Source organism: Paroedura picta, chromosome 15 (assembly GCF_049243985.1).
Source record: "Paroedura picta isolate Pp20150507F chromosome 15, Ppicta_v3.0, whole genome shotgun sequence".
NCBI lineage: Eukaryota > Metazoa > Chordata > Lepidosauria > Squamata > Gekkonidae > Paroedura > Paroedura picta.
Window position 1 is genome coordinate 21,344,010 of NC_135383.1, and position 24,624 is coordinate 21,368,633.

At 50.7% G+C, this 24,624-nt stretch overlaps 1 protein-coding gene across 11 annotated transcripts in view; it reads right to left on the reverse strand.

Moving 5' to 3' along the window:
* Window positions 1-322: 322 nt before the first annotated feature.
* Window positions 323-24,624, reverse strand: part of BCAS3 (BCAS3 microtubule associated cell migration factor) — a 631,049-nt gene continuing 606,747 nt past the window's right edge. For 10 of the 11 annotated variants that reach the window (XM_077311257.1, XM_077311251.1, XM_077311253.1 and 7 more), the window contains one exon: window positions 323-1,282. In XM_077311257.1, coding sequence (XP_077167372.1) covers window positions 1,134-1,282 — 149 coding nt within the window. In that variant the 3' untranslated portion in view covers window positions 323-1,133. The remainder of the gene's footprint in view (window positions 1,283-24,624) is intronic. The other variant, XM_077311249.1, reaches the window with a different exon arrangement.

The following is a 24,624-nucleotide window of genomic DNA, read 5'->3' on the forward strand; positions in this document are numbered from 1 at the left end:
TCTTCTTACCAAGGCTCCAACGGATGGGAACTTAGCTGACCTCCAAGTGGAGACGAATGTTATTTTCCTCCCATGAGTTCAGGAAGTAAAGACTCAGCTCTCAGTGGGGCCAGGGGGAGGAATCCCTACCAGGTGATTTCCGTATAGGGAATTCCACCTAATGGGGGAGAGGGGACAACTCTACATGAGGCTACAGTCTTCAGTTGGGTGTTGCTGTAAGGTCGATTTCTGCTCTCAGGGCCAGTTCTATGGCCTTGCCAAGTCTTCTTTTTCAAAAGAAATAAAATAAAAGGAACTCGCTGTATTGAGACACAAAAAGAAGTTCTTTCACTATAGACATTTATTCAAGAGAGCATGCATTTTGGGATAGAGTTGAGATCCAAATGCACATTTGAGAGAGATTGGTGACTTGACTTAGAAATCAAGGATATTCCTAAAATACAGAGAGCCATCAGAAACCATTCTCCCCATGGCTGAAAACGGAACAGCCCCTGCCTGTAATACTCTTGGCATCGACTGAATATATGTGGGGAAATAAGGAGGACGGAGAACCATGACGGATGAGGATGCAAACAAACCACTGTTCAGTTTGGGGAGAATCCTTGCATTTTTCTTACTCCATGAATGTGTAGGATTTCCCCCCCTCTCAAAAAGTGACATGCCCCTGCTTCTAGGCCCAGTTCTCCAGAATGCACACCCCCAAATATGGGTAGCAGCTTTAACTGGTACTACATTTTAAGCAATGCTACTCAGATTATGAGAACAGGTCGCTGTAGGTGGATAAGCAGGTTATGTTTAAGAAAGCCAAAAAAAAAAAAAAAGCTGTTCAAAATACTTTCTCAAAGCAGCCTTCCCCTCACAGTTTCAGGGCTGGAAAGGACAGCAAAAGACCCATGAAGATCAAAAAGGGACAGACTCCTCATTCATATTGCACGGTAAAGCAAATTTGGTATTTTGTTTGCGCAGTTCCAGAAAGGATTTAAGCAGCCGAGTTGTCCACGTTTCTTAGGGCAACAACAACCATCCAATGATGGAGCCGACCTTTGGGCGAAACTCAGATTGAGGGAATTTGCGGGCCGTTGGGTTGTTGGCCAATCTGAGCTTTTACTTTCTCCTGGACCGGTGGCACTTGCTTACGGGAAGCCTGTAGGGAACAGACTCAATGGCTGGCTCTCGTTTGTCGGGAGAGGTGATCGGTAGCCGTCGAAGGTGCGTGGAATGCTTCCGCTGGTGGAACCCGAGCTGTTACTGAGTGTCTCTATGCTTCCTTCTCGCTGGAGCTCTGCAGTGGAAACAGAAAAACCCTCCCAGTTAATGTCTTGGGTCAAAAACAAAAATGAGGAAATCTTCGTGTTAGTGTAGGTCTAGACTCGTATCACGTTCACGGTGGCTACAGCAGGGATGAACTGAGAAGTGAAAATAGGCCTGGAACAAGCCAGCAGTGCTTCAGGGGTCACGGAACTCCATTGCACTGACAATGGAACTCAGTTCACCCTTTGCCTCATGCCAAGTGCAGGAGAAGATGGCAACACCAATGAACAATTTGAGCAAAGTGGCCCCCAAAGGTCTGGCAAACTGGTTGGGTTTTGGCCATGAGGTGTCCTCTAAGACAGTGGCCTGCCATGACATTTCCCTGTAGGTTAAATGACCAGTCTGTTCCTGGATTAGACAGTGAAGTATCTACTCAACCCAAGCAGGATTCAAACCAAAATCTGTATCTCTAAAACCCAGCTTTTAAGCTTTTTGTTGGTCACATCCACACAGAAAATTCTTAGCCCTAAATGCTGAAACTCAAGTTCTGAGACTTAAATAAAGTCATGCTAATAACGCCTTAATACTCATTTAATTTAAAACCAGAGAAATCAAGGCTGATCATTAAAGTGCTTGCCAGTCAACTGAACATTGTTGACATTACAGGACACACAACATTTGAGCCTCTGATGTGCTCAACAGACTTTGTTATGGTGGCCTCCTTGGACCTGAAGGATTCACTTGTTCTCTAGGACCAGGGTGGAGATGCTACATTTTGGTGCTCACTCCAGACTGAGATGACTAGGAGGACCTTCAGATCTATCCTGTGCAGCTGCTCTTACACTGTGTCCAGAGGCAGAATCCTCTGAGTTCCAGTGCTAGGAGGCTGAAGCAGTGAGCCTATAACTCTATGTCCTGCTTGTTCACTGGGTGCAGAATTGATCTGATCCAGCATGATTTCCCTTCTGTTCTTAGAAGAAGGGACAATTCCAGGTTGGAGTTAGTGGTAGGCTTGGCTAGACAGTGCCCAGGGACCTCCACCTGCCCACCGCCAGGGCCCTCTCATGCCCCTCCCTCCCACCCCACACCTGCATGTTCCCCATCTCCTTGTGTTCCCTTCTCCCACTTGTAAGTCCTCCCACTGCCCCTGCACAGTGGCCTATCCCACCTGACCGCTCTTGCTAGGACTGCCCCAGTGGGAAACACTAACATGCCCCTTTCCCCATGACTCTGGGTAGGTGGGAGGGTGGGTACAGACAAATGGTGGGGGAGGCATATGGATGGGTGGGGGTCAGTTCTGGGCTCTGGCAGCTGCCCCCTAACTCAACTGCCCCCTTCTTTCCTCTTCTCCCTCCTTCTGAAAGCTGGACATAAAAATCAATGCCAGAATTACTCTGATGCGTACAGCTGGAGCCAAAGCACTCAATAGGGTTCTTAGTTTAAAATGTTAAACTGTTGTTTGTTAATGCAAGCCAGTTGCCAGGGAGGTGTGGCCAATAAATCTAATAAATAAGAAAAAATAAAATAGTCAGGCTTCCTTTATAAGCTACTGGCTTTGGAATCTCCTTTCTTCCCTGTAGATTCCAAGAGCAATTGATCACTCACTCATCTCCTTGATCCGCTTTGCAGCCTTGGAAAACCTGGAGAGCAGGCATACCTCCTCTTTACTATGGGTTCCCCCAAACCACAGAGCCCAACTGGATTTAAAGTGTTCAGGGGTCAGGCCCGCATTTGGTCCAGCCTGGCCCTCACTGAGAATTGTGGTCTTCCCCCAGCTGAGGTGATCTTCCTCCCCATGGAGAATTCCCCATCACATGGACAACTAGCATGTGAACATTCTCACTTAGCTGTTTCCCCGCCAAGCTAGTTTTCTACATGCATGGATTTTGTTTTTTGTATGCGAGAATGTTTCGGGCGTTTTCAAGCCCATCAGATATCTGGGAGACAAAGAGCGATAAAAACAGCAGCTCTCCTTCTCTCAACTATGATATCGTCCAGCGGGGGAAACCATCTGTGGAGGGGGGGGTGTCAGCTGACTCAAGGATGTGTTCTCCCCTCCCCCCCCAATCTTCTTACCAAAGCTCCATGCTCCCTTCAGGACTGCCTGGAAAATGAACGGATGGGAACTCAGCCGACCTCTAAGCGGAGACGAATGTTATTTTCCTCCCATGAGTTCAGGAAGTAAAAACCCAGCCATTTAGCTCTGCAATGAGTGGCATATCCCGCACTAATGCTGCCCTGATCCCGTCTGATTGGGGTCCTTTTATCTCCCTCTTGTACACAGCTGGCTTCGGTTAAGCGTCTCACAGCACTCGACGGGTTGCCGTCAGCAGGAAGCCGGGACCGCTCCATCCGAGGAGCAGCGCTGTGGCTTCAGACTCCCTCAAAAGGACCCATCTCTCTCTCTCTCTCTCTCTCCCCTCTCTCTCCCTCCCTCTCTCTCCCTCCCTCTCTCTCTCTCTCTCCCTCCCTCCCTCTCTCTCTCTCCCTCTCCCTCCCTCTCTCTCCTTCCCTCTCTCTCTCCCTCTCTCTCTCCCTCCCTCTCTCTCTCTCCGTCCCTCTCTCTCCCTCCCTCTCTCTCCCTCCCCCCTCTCTCCCTCCCCCTCTCTCTCCCTCTCTCTCTCCCTCCCTCCCTCTCTCTCCCTCCCTCTCTCCCTCCCTCTCCCTCCCTCCCCCTCTCTCTCTCTCTCTCCCTCCCTCCCTCTCTCCCTCTCTCTCTCTCCCTCCCTCTCTCTCTCTCCCTCTCCTCCCGACTTTTCTCAAGAAACGGTAGATCTAAAAATGGTGGTGTCGGAAAGCTGTGGATCTACAAAGACTGACCAGGGCGAGGCCACGAGAGGGCCAGAGGGTGCTCTGGCAGGAGAAGGAGGCTGAAGTGGGGGTTCTGTGATAGAGCTGGGGGCCTCCCTCTAGTCTAGGGGTGCCCAAACTGTGGTTCTCCCGATGTCCATGAACTACAGTTCCCATGAGCCTCTGCCAGCAAGTGGAAATTGTAGTCCATGGGCATCTGGAGAGCCACAGTTGGGCCACCCCTGGTCTAGTCTTTGGTTGTGATTCTCAACAGTGAAGCAGAAAAGTTCCAGAGAGAATCTTCCCCAAATCTTAAATTCAGAAAATGGAGGATATCTGGGACCTGGGGATCCCCCTGCCATAACAACTCTCTGGACGACAGAGATTCATTTCCCTGGAGAAAATGGCAGATTGGGAGGGTGGGCCCTAGGGCAGTGGTCCCCAACCCCCGGTCCGGGAACTAGTACCAGCCCGTAGATCAGTTGGTACTGGGCCACGGCTCCTCCGCGTCCTCCTACCCAGCTGCTGCCCTGCCACTCTGCCGCCGGCTCACCTTTGGTGCTCTCTGGTGGCCGCCATGGCTGAGGCTCCCCCTTGGTGTGGCACTGCGCAGCTGCTGCTGGCAGCACCCCCCAGTGGGCGGTGGGAAGTCAGGGGCGCCAGTGGGAAAGCAAACGGAGCAGGGCCTCAGGCATCAGTGACATCCCTCAGCCAAAGACTCTCCCCCCTGGGGCCTCAGTAAAATTGTCAAGCGTCCAAAGCATTGACCGGTCCCTGGTGATCAAAAGGTTGGGGACCACTGCTCTAGGGCACTGCATCCCATTGAGGTCCCTGTCCTCCCCAGGCTCCACCCCCCCCAATCTGCAGGTGTTCCCCAGCCTGGATCTGGCTGCCCTGCCCCCATCCGGAGGAGCATTTTCCGGCTCACCCAAGAGAAGCTGTCCTTGCAACCTCCTTCGACCGGTCTCCTTGCATGGTGCTTCTTCTTTCCTTTTCTTTTTTAAGGCAACGAGATTTCCAGGACTATTTTTGGACCAGGTAGATCAATACTGGGAGCTCTTAGCAACCGTCGCACAGCCCCGGCCAAGGCAGGCGGGCTTGAGAAAGGGCCCCCTGGGACCAGGTGCCCCCCCCGACCAAGGCAAGAACAATCGAAAGCCGCACCGCAAGCACGCTGACGAAACACCTTTTGCGCCAGGCAGCCTGGTCGGAGCATTTGTGCGGAAGGCAGTCCCTAGACCTGGCATGAAGCCCAGCTCAGCCCACAAAAACATCCCTTGCAGGCGCTGCCAGGTAATCCATGGGGAGGGGCAGCCGCAGAAAGCCGGGAGCCGGAGGGAGAAGCCAGACCAGGCAGGGAATTTCAGGCCCAGAGGCAGTCAGAGGGTAGCCGAGGGCTGGATTTCCCCCTCACCTGTCCTCAGGCCTGCCGGGAGGCCCTCTTCAGTCCCCTCAAGGACTGTGCTTCTGCCAATGGAACGCTTTCCAAACCGCAGAAACTGTGCTCTCCATTTCAGAAGGACAAAAGCCGTCTTGGGCTGTATCGACAGAGGCATCACATCGAAATCGCAAGATGTCCTAGTCTCCCTTTACACCGCATTGGTCAGACCCCACCTGGAGTCCTGTGTGCAGATCTGGAGGCCTCACTTCAAACAGGACGTGGACAAAATTGAAAAGGTGCAGAGGAGAGCGATGAGGATGATCTGGAGCCTGGGGACCAAGCCCTGGGAGGAAAGGCTGAGGGACTTGGGAAGCCTCAAGAAGAGGAGGTCGAGTGGGGACTCTCTTGATTGGAAAGGTTGTCACTTGGAGAAGGGCAGGGAGCAGTTCCTGTAGGGCCCACAGTAATGGGTTGAAACTACATGGAGAACGATATTGTCGCGATATCAGGAAAAAAAATTTCAGTCAGAGTAGTTCAGCTGTGGAATGGGCTGCCACAGGAGGTGGGGAGCTCCCCCTCACTGGCAGTCTTCAAGCAGCGGCTGGACAGAGACTTATCCTGGATGCTTGAGGCTGATCCTGCATTCAGTAGGGGGTGGGACTAGATGGCCTGTGTGGCCCTTTGGAAACTCAGGACAGGTTACAATAAACTAAAAATTGGCCTCAACCCTGCCCTTCCGAGCGTCTCCTTTCCCCCAACAGAGTTCTTGCACCGGAAAACCAAATGCTCACTCCGGCCAGCTCCTGCAGACCTCTTTTCCTCTTTTCCTTTCCTGCACCTGCCCACTTCACCTTGTCTCTGCCCTGCCTGCTCCCGGGGCCATTGATCCTCGCTGCCGCCCCTCAGTTTCTGCATTGTGGTGACGTGGGCAGCAGAGAGGCTGGGCTTGCAGCAAAAGCAGCGCACGATGGCAGCCCCCACAGGCTCAGGAGTAAAAGCTCCTTGTAATTTTCGACTGTTGGAAGAACGTGAAGATGGCCAGAAAGGAGTAGGTGATGGCACGGTTAGCTGGGGTCTTGAAGATGACGAAGATATGAGACTTACAAGATGGACCGTCATGATCCTTGGGCCTCCAGGAACAATTCATGAAAACAGAATATACTAACAGATACTAAACTGGGAGGGGTGGCAAACTCAACAGAAGTCAGAATCAGAGTACAGGGTGATCTTGATAGGCTCGAGAAGTGGGCTAAACTGAATAAAATGAAGTTCAATAGGGACAAATGTAAAATTCTGCATTTAGGTAAGAAAAACCAAATACACCGATATAGGATGGGGGAGTCTTGTCTTGGCAGTAGCATGTGTGAAAAGGATCTAGGTGTCTTAGTAGACCACACATTGAACATGAGTCAGCAGTGTGACTCAGTAGCTAAGAAGGCAAATGGGATTTTGGGATGTATTAAACGGAGTGTCGAGATCATGGGAAGTGATGGTACCGCTTTACTCTACTCTGGTTCAGCCTCACTTGGAGCATCGTGTTCAGTTTTGGGCACCCCAATTAAAGAGGGATGTTGACAAACTGGAACGTGTCCAGAGGAGGGCAACAAAGATGGTGAGGGGTCTGGAGACCAAGACATAGAAGGAAAGGTCGAGGGAGCTTGGTCTATTTAGCCTGGAGAGGAGACGGCTGAGAGGGGATCTCTCATCTTCAAGTATTTAAAAGGCTGCCATATAGAGGATGGAGCAGAGTTGTTCTCTCTTGCCCTGGAGGGATGAACCAGATCCAATGGGATGAAATTAATTCAAAAGAAATTCAACCTAAACATCTGGAAGAGGTTCCTGACAGAGCAGTTTCTCAATGGAACAGGCTTCCTCGGGAGGTTCCTCCATCTTTGGAGATTTTTAAACAGAGCCTGGAGAGCCATCTGACGGAGAGGCTGATTCTGTGAAGATTCAAGGGGGTGGCAGGTTACAGAGGATGAGCGAGAGGGTTGTGAGTGTCCTGCATAGTGGAGGGGGTTAGACTAGATGATCCAGGAGGTCCCTTCCAACTCTATGATTCTAAAGAAAATATGAAACTCCCTTAACCAAGGATCTTTCTGGGCTGGGCAGAGCCCTCTTATCTTAGAGAGGCATTCTCCTCACCATGAATAGAGATAAGCCATGATATGTGAATGAGAATGGCAAGGCAGAATCTCAGTGCTTGGCACAGAGAACTGATGTGGTCTTTTTGCTGAAGGTTCAGAAACTGGAGGTCTACCCCCTGCATTGACTTGTCATTGAAGGAAACGAATGTGGCTAACGCTTATTCTTCTCGCCCAAACTTTGGGGTCTAGAAACTTTAAGCAAGGTCGGAGGGCATGTGGAACTCAATGCCTTCATCGCTCTTTGGATCTTGTTGGCTCCCTACGCATGGCTGGAGCCACAGGTAGCTATGGTGGCTCAGTCTCAAGGGAGATGCTGGAGTCTCAGGTCTTTCACCTTCTTCTCGTGGACTTCAGCGGAGGGGCTAAAATGTCACAGTTAGCAGAAGCTATTGTCGACTTGTTTTTGAGTGTGTGTGCAGTAAGAGGCCCCGCTTGTGCCACCCGGAACAGACATGCCCTGCCCGACCCACCAGATGGTGCTCCATGCCGCATGCTTCAAGAGACCTGGAAATCCTATGGACAGCCCTATCTGGAACCCATCAGGAGCAAATGTTCTCCAAGCCAGGCTGTCTTCAACCAGTTGCTGGGGCCTGGAACAGAGCCGGCAGATGTTACTTCTCTGTTGACCAGACAAAGGCAGAAAGCCAACTTCCTAATATTTATACCAGGCCTGACCAAATCAAAATCTTCACACTCTCCGCCAACACGCGAGGCGGACGTTGTACCCCTTTAATTCCCATCTGTGTCTGACGAGGTCTCTCGGGCCTAAGCCGATGCCATCCAGGGTATTGCCCTAAACCCTTCCAGTCCCAAGGTCCCACTTCAAGGTCCCAGCCTCCCCATTTCTGGCTGGGAACCGAGACTGAACGTCCACCATGTCCCGCCTGCAAAAGCTTGGACAATCCGTTTCTTATCCGAGAGGAAGCCAGCGGGACAGAAAGCTCGAGAACAGCTGGGCAAGACTAATCGTCACTCCCCCTTTGAGTTTATGATCTTCGAGGCACACGGAGGGAAATCAGGCTGCATCCGTCATCGGGGCCAAGCCAGGCCGTTTGTCTGATCAAGACGAAAGAACAGCCCCGGGAGCTGTCAAAGGACGACACGGAATCCATGAAAGGGAGGAAGCCCCTGCTTGGCTGGCTAAACGTGAAACCGTTTTTATACGGGACATTAATCCGGGGCCTGCTAGAAAATCTATACAGCCCTCTGATGCCTGGGCCACTCATAAATTACACGGCCTCTGCTCCGCTTATGTTGCTGTCTTTCTCTCTGTAGTGGCTCTCTCAGAACTGTGGAATCTCCTCTCCTGTGCATTATTCCTGCTAATGATTTTTCCTTTCTCTCCCTTTCCTTCGTAGAAGGGGCCGTTTCAAAATATCCTTCGTGGGAAGAAGGGGGGTGGGGCTGGGGAAGGAGAGGGGAGGCTTTGCTGCAGGAACGGATCCATCCCTCTCCCCTGGGGAGAGCTGCACATATTCCTGTAGAGATACGGGCCAGGCACAATGATACAATGACTGTTGGGCCAACGCGGTCGATGGGGCAGCAGGGAAGCAAGAGGCCGCAGCGCCGGATCTGGGAATTCTTCTTCCTCATCGCGAGCTGTCAGGATGCATTAGGCTCAAGCGCCCAGCTCGCTGAAGGAGTGACCTCCGCCTGAACGGCAGAAGGCCCGCAGAAAGGACTCATTGTGGCCCCTTTTTCACACGTCAGTCACTTTTCACAGCACTTGAGTTCTTGAAATTCAACCGAGGCTCCCTTTCCTTTCTGTATCTTGCTCCTGAATGATTCAAAGGTACACAACTACGAGCAGATTTTAGGAAAAGGGCCCAGGTTGCTGAGCGTGGTACATGTGGGGGAAGCAACAAGCTAGGCCTCTTCTCCCCATCTTCTTCCCAGGGGTGGAAGGAACTTGTATTTCTTACAGGCCCCATCGTTCCGTGGGGACAGGGCCATCCTGAGGTTTTCTGGTGACTGAGGCCAACTCTGACTTTGGCACACATGCACACCACTCAGCAAAGCATCCTTTTCCAGCCTTTTGACTCTGGAGGAGCCCCTGGGATATTTTTCAGGCTGCGAGAAGCCCCGGAACCAGGCCGGAAGTGTGGCTGAGTCCATTGAGACAGGATACAGGGAAAGGCCAGAAAGCCCCGTGGGAGCTCTCATGGAGCTCTGCTTGGGAATCCCTGAGGCAGAGAGAAAAGTGAGCAAACCTCCACCGTTCTCCCACCTGGACCGTCTGGTGGTGGCCGTGGGGTTGGCAGAGATGGCTGGTGCTCGGGCAGGGCTAGGAGGAGGAAGGGAAAGAAGGGAGACAAACTGGATCGTGTCCAGAGGAGGGCAACAAAGATGGTGAGGGGTTTGGAGACCAAGACGTATGAGGAAAGGTTGGGGGAGCTTGGTCTGTTTAGCCTAGAGAGGAGACGACTGAGAGGGGATCTGATAACCATCTTCAAGTATTTAAAAGGCTGCCATATAGAGGATGGAGCAGAGTTGTTCCCTCTTGCCCCAGAGGGATGGACCAGATCCAATGGGATGAAATCAAAAGAAATTCCATCTAAACATCTGGAAGAAGTTCCTGACAGTCAGAGCGGTTTCTCAGTGGAACAGGCTTCCTCGGGAGGTGGTGGGCTCTCCATCTTTGGAAATTTTTAAACAGAGGCTGGATAGCCATCTGACAGAGAGGCTGATTCTGTGAAGGCTCAAGGGGGTGGAGGTGACAGTGGATGAGCAATAGGGCTGGGAGTGTCCCGCATAGTGCAGGGGGCTGGACTAGATGACCCAGGAGGTCCCTTCCAACTCCATGATTCAATGATTCTATGAGTGGGATGCAGCTTCCCTTCAGCACAAAGGACAGAGGGGGCTGCTTGTGCCTGTTTGGTGCCTCTCAACATCTGGTGCCCTGCAGGCTTCAAGCAGAAGGGGGGAGGCAGTCCTTTAGCTATTTCTTTACCAGGACTCAGTTCTACCATGACCTGGTGGCCCAGGCTAGCCTGATCTTGCCAGATTTTGGAAGCTAAGCAGGGTCGGCCCTGGTTAGTCCTTGGATGGGAGACCACCGAGGAAGTCAGAAGAGAGGAACTGGTTTTTAAGAGCCCACTACCAAAGGAGTCCCAAAGTGGCTTACGCACCTCTTTCCCTTCTTCTCCCCACAAGAGACGCCCTGCGAAGCAGGTAGGGCTGCGTGAGAGAACTGTTCGGTGAGAACAGCCCTACAAGATCTGTGATGAGCCCAAGGTCACCCAGCCGGCTGCATGTGGAGGAGGAGAGGGGAACCGAACGTGGCTCTCCAGATCAGAGGCCGCTGCTCTTTACCACAGGACCATGCCGCAGGGTTGCTATGCAGAGGCAGTCAATGGCAAACCACCTCTGAATGAAAACCCTTTGTTGGTCGCCGTAAGTTGGCTGTGACATGACTCATAGACTTATAGACTTGGAAGGGACCTCATGGGTCATCTAGTCCAACCCCCTGCAGTATGCAGGACACTCACATCCCTATCGCTCCTCCACTGTAACTTGCCACCCCCTTGAGCCTTCACAGAATCAGCCTCTCCGTCAGATGGCTATCCAGTCTCTGTTTAAAAATCTCCAAAGATGGAGTTGGTTGCTTATGCCCCCCGCAGGGCACTCCGCTCTGTGGGTATGAATTTACTGGTTGTCCCGGGCCCACGGGATGTTCGCCTGGCCTCGACCCGGGCCAGGGCCTTTTCAGTCCTGGCCCCAACCTGGTGGAATGAGCTCCCAGAAGAGCTAAGGGCCCTGCAGGACCTACCAGCTTTCCGCAGGGCCTGTAAGACGGAGCTCTTCCGCCAGGCATATGGTTGAGGCCAGGGCAGCTCTCCCACTAATCCATCAGAGGATCCCCTCCAATATTGAGATCTCTAACACCAAGATCATGGTTAGATGTATTGTATTGGTGCCACCCTCTTCTGAACATTATTCTCTCCACCAGGCTGAACTAAGATCAGAATTGTGACCACCGCCGCTATATGTTATGTGATATGTTATATGTAACTTTTAATTGGGGTTTTTATGGGGATTTTATTGTGTTTTAACTATTTATGTTGTAAACCGCCCTGAGACCTATTGGGAGAAGGGCGGTCTAAAAATTAAATAATAATAATAATAATAATAATAATAATAATAATAATAATAATAATAATAATAATAATAACCCACCACCTCCCGAGGAAGCCTGTTCCACTGAAGAACCGCTCTAACTGTCAGGAACTTCTTACGGAGGTTTAGACGGAATTTCTTTGGCATTAATTTCATCCCATTGCTTCTGGTCCATCCCAGCTTCATTTCACCCCTGCTGCTTCTGGCAGGGAACCCTGGGCTTATCCACACCATGACCTTGGGAGGCAGGCCAGTGTGAAGCAATCGGGAAAGTCACCCATTGCATCCTGCAGACAACTACCAGTTTGCACAATATGTTAAGCTGCTCAACACACACGTCCACCAAAATGTGAAAGGTTCTTACTCCTGGGGGAGATGCAGGACCTCAGAAGTAAAAGAATCACCCAGGGTGGCTCATTTCACCTGTGGAATACCAATGGCTCATGAAGATGAAGGCACTATGAGTAGCAAGAAAGCCATGCGAGCATGCAGGCCGGTCTCCGTCCACGGCCACAGCATTCTCCTACAGCCGCTTAATTGTTTCCACCGCTGTTTGGGGGCTGTGGTTTTTCTCCCTGGCTCTGTTTTGCAGAAACAGATAATGCTGAGTTTTCTTTTGTAAAGTCTTTATTATTATTTTTTCTCTCCAGAGGGTGAGACGAAGCTTCAGTCGCAGGCCTTTGGGAACCCTGCCAAGTTTGACTCGGCACAATTTCTGGAAGGTTAAAAGTGCACCAGATAAAGAAGAGCGGCAGGCTCCACAGAGGAGGATAACCAGTTTGCAGAGCTTACGTTGCTGCAGCAGCGGCCTGTCCCTGGAGCAACTTTTAAAAAAAATCTCCACTTCCAATCAGAATCCCTGCTGGGCAAAAGCCTCACCCTCTTCCTAAAAACACTTGGCAGGCACCCTCGGGTTGGAGACCCCAGTCTAATGGGCAGATATGGACAGTGCTGTGCTCAGGCCTCAGTTTCGGGTGGTCAACTGACCAGATAATCACCCCCTCGGCTTTCTGCCTTGACAGCTGCTCACTGTGCAGGGGCCCTGGGGTCGCCTGAAGCTCAGCAAGAGAGCTGGCCAATGTTATGGGGAGGACTTCCACTCTGGCACTAGAAAGGAAAGAGAGCTACAACCGTCAGAGCTTTTTCCGCCTCTGGCAAAACTCGATCCTCGTGAGCACCAAGAGCCCTTCACACGCTCCGAGAGTTTGTGATGAGCACGGATCTTTTGTTACCACCATCAACTCAACTGCCCTGGGAATAACAACACACTTTGGAAAACCAGCTTGGTGGGACACCGTCTTCATAAATCTGGCAAGGACCTCGTGGTCTGGACAGCCCTTTGCTGATTTATCAGACGAGGGGTTTCAGGGACGCCAGACCTCAAAATGTCAGCCATCTCTTTCATGTCAAAGGCCCGACTGCCCTCCCTCCCCCTCCTGACGTGCTTTGGGTTATATGGCCCTTGATGAAGGAAACTTTTCTAAGATTCAAGTCCAGCAGCTCCTTAGAGGAGAACAGGATTCTCGGGGTAGAAGCTTTCCAGAGTCAAAGTGGAGCCCCCAAAATCTTGTATCTAAAGCAGGATTTCTCAACAAGGTTTTCATGAAACCCTGGGGGTTCCTGACAGTCCTGGAAGGGTTTATGTATTTATATTTATATTTATATTTATATTTATATTTATATTTATATTTATATTTATATTTATATTTATATTTATATTTATATTTATATTTATATTTATATTTATATTTATATTTATATTTATATTTATATTTATATTTATATTTATATTTATATTTATATTTATATTTATATTTATATTTATATTTATATTTATATTTATATTTATAATATACCGCTGCTCTCAAATGTCTCACTGCAGTTTACAAAATCCATCAATACAATAAAATCCCCTAAAATCACCCATTAAAACATAATTAGAACAATAGCATAATATCAGATGGTGGACAATAAAATAATATGACTCCCCCCCCCCCATTCAGCATGAGTCTATCGCTCTTGTTTCCCAAATGGGAGTTAATTACATTTTATTATTATATCTGTATTATTTTTATTGTATTATTTTATAATATATTTGGGAGAGGCAAAATGGCCCGGTGCAATAGCAAACAAACAGCCATTTAAACCTAACAGGTCAGTGACAGACCTCTGCAGCTCAGCTGACAAGATTTAAATGGCTGGGCAGCCACACAAAAGTTTGGTCATTATTCAGGGAAGGTGCCCTCAGTTCAAGCATCAGTTCAAGGGCCGACTGGGGCAAGTTCGTGTCGACTTTTGGCTCATGAAACGGTTTGTGCCCATCTGCAGGGAATTCCTTTCTCCACCTCTCACAGTCATGTGACCAGATTTATTCCCAAGTCTCCAGGATCACAGAACTAACTAATTGGACTAACCATTAAAAAGAAACTTGTTTGAAAACTTGTTTGAAACCTCCTTCCCCAACTGATTCCTGAAGAGGAAAAAAAAAAGACCAGGCTCTCATCCAATGAAATTTCAAGCCAATCAAAATTATTTTGGGTTCAGTTTCTGCTCAGGTCCTAGCGGACTAAATAAAACAGTAAGGCCTTGGGAGGCGGGATGTGTCCGGGATGAGGAAGGGTGCCGATTGGCCCCTTCCTCCGGACAGACTATCGGAGGGACCAATCGGCAGGCGCAAAGCGCCTGCCGATTGGTCCCTCTGATTCCCCGCCCGAGCAACTGCGAGCCGCGTGCAGCACGGCTTGCAGTTGCTCCTTTGCGGGCGGCCTGACGCGTCGGGAGGCGCAAAGCTCCTACCGCTGTGTCAGGCCGCCGCCAAGGCAAGGCAGAGGCTTCGCTGGCCTCTGGCGCCGGCAAGAGGCTGGATGCTGCATGCGGCTGGATGCCGCTAGAAAATGCCGCCGGGGAAATGGCTGGCCCCACCAGGAGCCCGCTTGGCCGCCGCCTCTGCAGGCCGCCCTGGGCTTCTGCCAACCCCAGGACCACTCCCGCGCCGTTAACGGACAGGAGCAGCGCAAAGCCGGTGAGTGGCCCTGGGGTTCTGTCTCGCCTTGGGAGGAGCGCGGGGCCGCATTTGGGGGGGGGGGGCTCTGGGAGAGGGGGTGGGTGGGTGGGAGCATGTCCCTTACCCTTCCCCCTTCTCCCCTTTCAAAGACCATTTTTATAAATGGGCTTTGAAACTAGTCAATCAATATTTATTTACGGTCACTCAGACCAAAATTCAAACCCAGCTCACCAGATTAGAAGTCAGTGCTCCTAACCACGATTACACCAAGCTCTTTGCATTCCGAAGACCTAGAGGGGCATCAGCAGACCCTCAACTATTGCAACTGATGTCTAGATCAGGGGTAGCCAACCTGTGGTCCTCCAGATGTTCATGGACTACAATCCCCATGAGCCCCTGCCAGCGTTTGCTGGCAGGGGCTCATGGGAATTGTAGTCCATGAACATCTGGAGGACCACAGGTTGACTACCCCTGGTCTAGATGACCCCAGGAGAATACAGTGGCTTTGGAGGGTGAGTTGTATAGTATCACACCCTGCTGAGGTCCCTCATCCAACTCTGCCCTCCCACACTCCACTCACAAACTCTCCAGGTATTTCTCCTGGGATAGCTGGCACTCTGGAAGCAACGGATGGCTTCTGATTTGTTCTTGAGGTCAGCATGAAGGGCCCCTAACCATACACCACTGTGGGCCCCCTGGAGCAGTGGGGCATGTAACACATGCTTCAGTTGCTACTAGGACAAGCCACCTCTGGGAGCCACACGCTGATGGATTAGTTTTGTGCAGGGCCGGACAGAAGATACCCACGCAGACCCTCTGAGCCCGGCTCCGGATGTCTTGCCTTTGAACCGGGAGGCCTGCAAGCCGTCTCTGCCCCTCCCCACCCCAGTGCCGGCCGAGCCGCCTGATCTCCCCCAGAAAAGTGCTTAGAAAGCCATTATTTGCAATAACTGTTAAATGAGGAGACACTGTTTACGCAGATCGTCAGATAAATTCTCACTTGCAGGAGGCTCTCCGGAGCGTCCTCGGAGTCATCTGGTTTGCGTTTGCCACGCACAATGTAATTAGCTGCCGTAACACAGCAGAAGAATTCAATAAAAGGGGGCTTTTGCTCTGTGCAGGTCTGATAGCAACATTTTTTCCATAAACGTTAATGAAGAAAAGTCTGTCGCGCGGGGGGGTGGGTGGGAAACGGGATGAGAATCTTTGGAATCTTCCGAGCGGGGCACAACCTCCTTTTGCGTCTGGCCGGGGGGGGGTGGTGGAAGGAAGCACAAAGGCCACAGAATCCTGATAAGATTCGGATCTCGACTAATGGGCCTGGGGAGAGAAGGAGTCGGGGCAAAGAGGAAATCACCGAGGCTGGCCTTAACGTGAACCGAGAGGGAGCCACACCAGGGCTCTGTGGGCGATGAGGCTGGGACCAGAGGAGGCCAGGAAGAAACTGGCCCCGCCTACCAAGAAGACGGCAGGGCGATGCCGGTTGTGGCATCATGTCCCTTCCGGGAAAGGGAAGTGACGTAGGAAGGTCTAGGAATCACAGGAAACTCTGTGGTAAAACCTCACTAGTTCCTCTTGATCAAGCCTGTTTACGATGCTTGGCTCTTTGCTTCGATAGAAGAAGAAGAAGAAGAGTTGGTTCTTATATGCCGCTTTTCCCTACCCGAAGGAGGCTCAAAGCGGCTTACAGTCGCCTTCCCATTCCTCTCCCCACAACAGACACCCTGTGAGGTGGGTGAGGCTGAGGGAGCCTTGATATTCTTGCTCGGTCAGAACAGCTTTATCAGTGCCGTGGCGAGCCCCAGGTCACCCAGCTGGCTGCATGTGGGGGAGCGCAGAATCGAACCCGGCATGCCAGATTAGAAGTCCGCACTCCTAACCACTACACCAAACTGGCAGACGCTAACCTCATTGGCACAGTTCCCTAAATGAGCCCCTGTTCTCCCTATCTGGCTCACACCCTTGTGCAACTCTGGTCTGGCTTCATTTCTTGGCACAGGCGAGCGACTCTGCTTCTCAGCTGACCCTCTTGTATACTGCCAGTCGCCAGATCTCCATCTCTAAACACATGGCATTGCTGGGGAAAGTACGGAGGGCAAGCAAGACGATTCAGGGGTTGCGGGGGCACCTCTCCTACTGAGGAAAGGCGGACAAGTCCGGGAGTTCTTTTTGGAAAAGAGACGGCCAAGAGGGACATGATAGAGGGTTATAAAGTTATGCATGAGGTAGAGCGGGCGGACAGAGAGCACTTTTTTTCTCCCTCTCCTAAAATAGTAGAACTTGATGGACAATAAGGACTGACCAAAGGAAGTACTTCTCTATTTACTGAGTGATTAAAATGTGGAAGCAGCTGCTAGAGGATATAGTGATGGCTTCAAAAGAGGATGAGAGAAATCCATGGAGGAGTGGTCCCTCTGTCAGTGGCCATGTAACTACGGGGAAATTTTAGAATCTGAGAAAACAAAACTTTGAAGACTAGTTTTTGGAGGCCTCATCAGGGAAAGGCCTTGGCCTCCATGCATTGTTCTTGGCCCTCCAGACGAAGTGGCTGGCCACTGCATGAAACAGGATGCTAGACTAGAGGGCCTCCTGGTCTGATCCAACAGGGCTTTCCTTATGTTCTTAGAGAAATCTTGGCCTCTGTGCCCTGTTGTTGGCCCTCCAGACAAACTGGCTGGCCACTGTGAGGGACAGGATGCCAGACTAGATGGACTGCTAGTCTGAGCAAACAGAGCCCTAGTTATGTTTACTTCCCGGGTACCATCCCATTGCCTCCAGGATGGAGAACACGCTTTGTACACTGAAGATCTCACATCTACAATTACAGGTGCTGGGGAAGATTCGGGTGTGCTGCTGTGTTGGCCTGAAGCAGCAGAACAAAGTCTGAGTTCAGTGCTGGTCTTAAAGGTGACACTGGACTCAAATTTTGCTTAAGTGCTGGGAAAGATTTCCTTCTTCTAGAGCAGGGGTAGTCAACCTGTGGTCCTCCAGATGTCCATGGACTACAATTCCCATGAGAAATGGAATTCTCATGGGAATTGTAGTCCATGGACATCTGGAGGACCACAGGTTGACTACCCCTGTTCTAGAGACTCCGGAGAGTCATAGCCATGCATTCTTGAGCTAGAACATAGAATCATAGAATCATAGAGTTGGAAGGGACCACATGGGTCATCTAGTCCAACTCTGCACTATGCAGGAAACTCACATCCCAATCACTCATCTACTGTAACCTGACACCCCTTTGCCTTCACAGAATTAGCCTCTCCATCAGATGGCTATCCAACCTCTGTTTATAAATTTCCAAAGATGGAGAACCCACCAAATCCTGAGGATGCCTGTTCCACTGAGAAACCGCTCTGACTGTCAGGAACTTCTTCCTGATGTTTCTTTTGAATTAACTTCATCCCATTGGTTCTGGTCTGTCCCTCCATATATAGTAACCCACAGTAACCTCCTACTCTCATTACATCCCGGGTCCCAGTCCTCCCTCCTTAGCACCGCTGTGCTTGGCTGCCAGAAAGGCCCGGTCTCGTTGGCCACCCGTGCGAGCAGAAAGGCCCTCCTGCTCCTTTAACGGCCCATCTAGGACGGAGATTCCACTTTGCTTGATCACCCTTATCGATTTTCCTCCTCACTGGCCCTGTCCTCCAGAAAGGGCATTTTGTTTCCGCCAGGCCCCCGTCTCGGAAAGGGTTAAGAAAATGTTTATCACAAGGCTGGCTTCAGAGTTGAAAGTAATGTGATCAGTAATGAATTTTGTGTTACATTAGGTTGTATAAATGGACAGACAAGCGCAGACACCAAGTGGCCAGGAGTCAGGGCTAATTTAATGAGGCTAAAATAGAGACAGCACCAATTAGACGCAGGGCCAGCTCAGAGCTCCTGCAGGGACTGCAAATGAAAAGGTACAAATCAAATTACTGACTAATAGAAGCAGTACAAGAGAGGGCAGTCAATGCTAAATGCATTAGGGCCCTGTGACCTCCCCACTCTGAACAACAGAATCCCAAATCGGACTTTAAAAAACAGAGAGAGGGTGGGAGGGAGGGAGGGAGAGAGGGAATCATAACTATCAAAGAAGCCGACCATGCTGGTTGTCGCATGATGAGAAAAGAATCCAACCGCTGCCATTTTGTGAGTCAGACGGGTGTATTACCTGGTGGTGAAATCTTCAAGGCACCATCTAAAGCGCACTGTGCAACGCTCACACCTAAGGAGCTCCAGGCCTTGTTTGTTTGCCATGGGGAAAGCACCCAAAACTCATGTGCAGCCTGGATCCCACCTGGGTCCCGGTCTTCGGCTAAAGCCCAATGTGTATGTATAGCCATCCGCAGCCCTTGAAAATGGTAGATATCCCAAACTAAATGATGTACGTAGCTGAGATCGAAGCCAGAATGCTTCTATCCTTTTGGCATTCTACTGCAAATGTGTGTGTGTGTGTGTGTGTGTGTGTGTGTGTGTGTGCGCGTGAGAGAGAGAGAGAGAGAGAGAGAGAGAGAGAGAGAGAGAGAGAGAGAGAGAGAGAGAGATCATTTCTTGTACATGACAGCATAGGTAGCCAGCCAGCTGGCTATGGGACAGAAGGGAACAGCTACAGGAGCAGCTCCCCTCTATAACAGGCTTTCTCAACCAGGGTTTTGTGAAGCCCTGGGATTTCTTGACAGCCCTGGAAGGTTTCCTGAATGGCTGGGGGTTCATTAATTGTTTTTATATATATTTAAATGTATTAAACATTTATTGGGTGATATGGCCATATATAGAGAGCCTCTTGTGGCGCAGAGTGGTAAGGCAGCAGACATGCAGCTTGAAAGCTCTGCCCACGAGGCTGGGAGTTCGATCCCAGCAGCCGGCTCAAGGTCGACTCAGCCTTCCATCCTTCCGAGGTCGGTAAAATGAGTACCCAGCATGCTTGCTGGGGGGGTAAATGGTAATGACTGGGGAAGGCACTGGCAAACCACCCTGTATTGAGTCTGCCATGAAAACGCTAGAGGGCGTCACCCCAAGGGTCAGACATGACCCGGTGCTTGCATAGGGGAGACCTTCACCTTTTATGGCCATATATGGTCATGCCAACCCACCCACCCTTTCCCAAAATGGCCAATGAGGGGCCTGGAGGGGGTGGGGAGGGGCCCTGGGTGGGCGTGTCCACAGCTCTGCTTCCCAACCCTATTCTGCACGATTGTGCCGCTTCTGGGGTTTCTCAAAGCCTGAAGACTGTTTCAGGAGGTTCTCAACAGTCAAAAGTCGAGAAAGGCCGCTCTAGAAGGAAGCAGCTGTGTGAACGCCCCCAAAGGGAGGACAGCGCACAACCAGATATTTTAGGCTTCTGACATCTGCGCCTTCCCTTCATTAGAGGGAAAGGATGCATCCTCAACTCTTGCCAGTTCTGGAGGAAAAGAGGACGGGATAATTCTCCAGAGAGCTCTCAAAAACATCTTTGCGCGGGAACAAAGTATTTCCAGAACTTCTGTCTCCTACTGCAAAGAGGAACATCCCATTAAGCCTGACCTCCAAGCAGCTGACAATATTAGGACTGAAGGACGGGCGTCCCACCCAATGTGAATTTTTAAAGAGATCTGTTGAAGGCAATGAACTACACAGGGGGAACCTCAGAGAGAAGTCATGTCACCTCCTGCAGGAATCCTGGCATCCAGTAGCAGCATTCACACCCCACCATGAGAACCTTCCCTTCCTCCCGGGGACAGTGATATCCTGCAGACAATAAGAGCAGGCCTCAGGATGATGCCACTTCTGGCCATCAAGCCCGTTCAGAGCAAGGGTGACGCCTATTCAGGAAGCTCTGCCCTCCCTCGGAATTGGCCCTTAGCATCCAGTGTGGTTGGCCACGTAAGAAGATCACCGTTACCAAGCTGGCACTAAAGAAGCTGAACTTTCACTGGCTACCAACCAAGCAAAGAACCTTTTGGAATTTCACAGAGCGAGGTGCAAAAGCAGTAAGAAGTCCCTGTCATAGGAATGCTTCTTGTTTCTCTTAGGCACATTTCGAGGCATGCTGTCTCTGGGCGCTTCCTGTTTGCTCAGGAAGGCATAAAATGTCCCACACAGACATACACACCTACACACATCCCAACAACCCTGTGAGGCCGACTTAAGAGAGAGGGCTTGACTCAAAGTCACCCAACACACTTGGAGACTTGAACCCAGGTCCAGGTCTAGCCAGTCTGCGTCTTGCATCCTAACCACGCTGCATCATACCTTACAAAAAAGAAGCCATCAGCCACCACAACATGGAATTAGGTGCACAAATCTCTCTCTCTCTCTCCTTCTCTCTCACACACACACATGCACACACGCCCCATAGTCCTGGAAGATTCTTTAGGAGTAGAACCAGGGCAGCTCCGAGGCGTTTTCCATTTATGCTGGGAACGTGGCCCACAGCCTTTTGGTCCTGGAAACGCCGCAAGTGATAGAGCTCTGTAAAACGAGAGTTCGACTCACTTCCCTCTGGAAGTATTTTTAGCCCTGCTCTTGTCGTCTCCGGACCGAGCAGAAAATGCAGAAGGGACTCCGGCAGAATGCAGCTCCCTTCTCCAACCCTGCCTGCTCCGGCCTTCAACGGAAGCCGGGAAGAGGAAATGGCTTGTTCGGCTGCCCGATGTTCGGAGCGGTCTGCTGCTTCTCCCCTGCCGAGGAGGCTTAAGGATGGCCCATAGCCAAGATTCCAGCGATTTGGAAGTGCTCCGAAAGCCAAAAAATGCATCTCTTGGCAAAGGAATCGGAGCGCGGAATGGCCGGTTTCCTTTTGGGAAGCTTATGGGGAGTCGTATAAAGTACACGCTTCCTCACCTTGCCGCTGCAGAGGGACCAATCCGACGGGACGCCCGCTTTTAAAGCTTTCTAATGGACTTTGCAGGGACAAAAATAGTTTAGAACTGCTGATGGCAGGTATGTGAATCTCTGCACTTCCAAGATAGGAAAGCAGGCATGGGGCAGGCGGGACGGGAGGAAGATGAAACGGACCCGGCCGCAGGAAGCCGCAGGAAGCCCCAAACGAAAACGTTCTTGGAGAGATGAAATGCAAACAGAGAAGGGCAGACTTGAATGGAATTGGTAAAAAAAATGCCAGTATTTGGGGACACCAGGAGCCCCCAACCTGTGTACTATTCCTGGTTAGTTACGTCAGTTGTCCCGTATAAAAGAGCAAGAATGCAGCAGCAGAGCAAGGCAGTACAGCCCAGAATACCCACAACAGCCAGGCCAGGAACACCTTAAAGCAGGGGTAGTCAAACTGCGGCCCTCCAGATGTCCGTGGACTACAATTCCCAGGAGCCCCTGCCAGCGTTCGCTGGCAGGGGCTCCTGGGAATTGTAGTCCACTGACATCTGGAGGGCTGCAGTTTGACTACCCCTGCCTTAAAGATTTACAACATTGGTGGTAGCTTTCATGAGTCACTGTTCGCTTCTTCTGGGAGTGGTGGCTCACAAAAGCTCCTCCCGTGCCACAGATTTTGTTAGTCTTAAAGGAGCTGCAGGACTGTCACTCTTTTCTACTGTTACAGACAACCCACGGCTGCCCATTTTCAAGTTGCCCCTTTGAGCCTACAGCCCCCACCCAAAGAAAAGGATGCCGACTATATCTGGGCTTGAGATCCCACTCTGCACTCCAAGCAGAATGTGCTGCGGGTGGGTAAGGATGCTGCGTCTCTGTACCCAGTGCAATGCAGATGCAGCAGTGCGGCAGGACTGCCGACCCTCAGAAAGAGCTGCCTGTCATGTCTCAGCGTGAGTCCTTGTTCCATTACACCCTTCATTTCAGGGGCACGCTCTGGACAGCACGCCATTCAGATGGCGGGACGAGTAACCACTAAGGTTTTTGCACTTTAAAAAAGAAGGCTTTTTAGTTGTAAGGGTGAATTATCACGTGTACCTTGGCTATTGAAAGTTTGGAGGTAGAAAGCATGAGATGAAGCATGAAATGTCCCCCTGGTGCACAGAGCAAGAGTGGGGTAGGGGTAGTGGAATAGCTCCAGAGGTTCTTGGATGACCCATCGACCCAGGACACGTTTCATTTCAGCTTTAGGCTTGGGTCTGGGACTGAGACAGCTTTCGCAGCACCGGAGAATAATTTTCATTTCCAGTTGGGCAGGGGACAGTCATTCCTGTTGATCGTGTTTGATCTGCTAGCTGTATCAAGGACTTCGGACACAGTTCAGCACTCCAGGTCTAGCCACTGGCTGGAACATGGAGCTGGGGCAAAGGAAGTAGCTCTTCAGTGGTTGACGTCTCCTTTGTCTGATTGGATGGAAAAGAGCTTTCACAGGGACCCAGAATCAACTGGCTGGAATGTGTTGTGTGGGGAGCCTGGCCGTGCTCTTCAATACCTACAAGGAGCAGATGAATTAAATTGCCCTGAGCTTCGGATGGAATGTCATCCATGTGCGGATGGCACCCAGCTGTCTATTTCATTATCCAGTCCTCCAGAGGCGGCCATCTTGGCTCTGCACCAGTGTTTTGAGGCTGTGGTCAGGTGGCCAAGGAAGAACAGTTGGAATCCAGATAAGGCGGAGCTGTTGTAGGTCGGGAAGGGTGGCAGGTTTGGCACAGTGCCCTCCTTCTGGTTCATCAAGGCTCTTCTTCTTTAGGCTATGTTACCTTGGCCAAGCTGATCTAAGCCTTTAGAATAGCATTCGCTGGCAGGGGCTCATGGGAATTGTAGTCTATAGACATTTGGAGGGTTGCAGTTTGACTACCCCTGCTTTAGAACATGCTCTACACTGGGCTACCCTTGAAGGCAACCTGAACACTGCAGATGGTTCAGAATACAACAGCTGGATTACTCTTAGGGGCCAGACAACGAGAACAGATCTCTGCCATCTTATAACACCGACAATGCATGCTGGTTTCTTCCTGAGTCCTATTCAGAGTGCTGGTTAAGGGCTTTGAAGTCATAGAATCCTAGAGTTGGAAGGGGGCATACAGGCCAACTAGTCCCATCTCCTGCTCAAGGCAGGATCAGCCTAAAGCATCCAGGATAAGGATCTGTCCAGCTGTTGCTTGAAGACTGCCAGTGAGAGGGAGCTCACCACCTCCTTAGGCAGCCCTTTCCATGGCTGAATGAGACGCATTGAATCCTAGAGTTGGAAGGGGCCATATAGGCCATCTAGTCCCACCCCCTGCTCAGTGCAGGCTCAGCCTAAAGCATCCAGGATAAGGATCTGTCCAGCTGCTGCTGGACCACCAACCAGGGGGAGCTCCCCACCTCCTTAGCCAGATGATTCCAGTTTTGAACTACTCTGACTGTGGAAATTTCCCCCCTGATATCTAGCCGGTACCGTTCTACAAATAGTTTAAAACCGTTATTGCAGGTCCTATCCTCTGCTGCCAGCAGGAACTGCTCCCTGGAGCCGTCCTGTCCCCTCTCAACCTCCTTTTCTCCCGGCTGAACAGTCCCCAGTCCCTCCACCTTTCCTAAGTCTGATGTCTCAGGTGGAAACGAACTATGAGGTCATCACAGTAAACATTTCCAATACAGTAAGATCTGTTTGGCTAGCCTTTTCTGCAATTCTTAGCAGACCCTTTGGAGCTGAGATGGCAGCTCCCTGGTTCTGAAGCCCTGGCAAATACTCTTCTGTCTTTTAAAGAAGGGGGGTTTACAAAAACCATTTTTTAATCAGAAAAAGGGCCATCCATCAATTAAGAACCAACGCCAGACTTCTGAACCGATTAATTGACTAATGATCCAATTAAATGCAGATGCCTTTGAATTTTTTATGAAATATACGCGCCCTTTTGATACTCGCTGCCGTGTGTGGGAGCACCCACCCTAATAAACAAGCAGTTTAATAAACTCCTACGTGTTAAAAGTGAAAGTCTGCCTTCTGTTTTATCTTTTGTTTACATGAACACCTAAAGGTGCCAAGTCAGACCAATTCCTCTGGTTGGTGGTGACTCTCCAAGGCAGGGGTAGTCAAA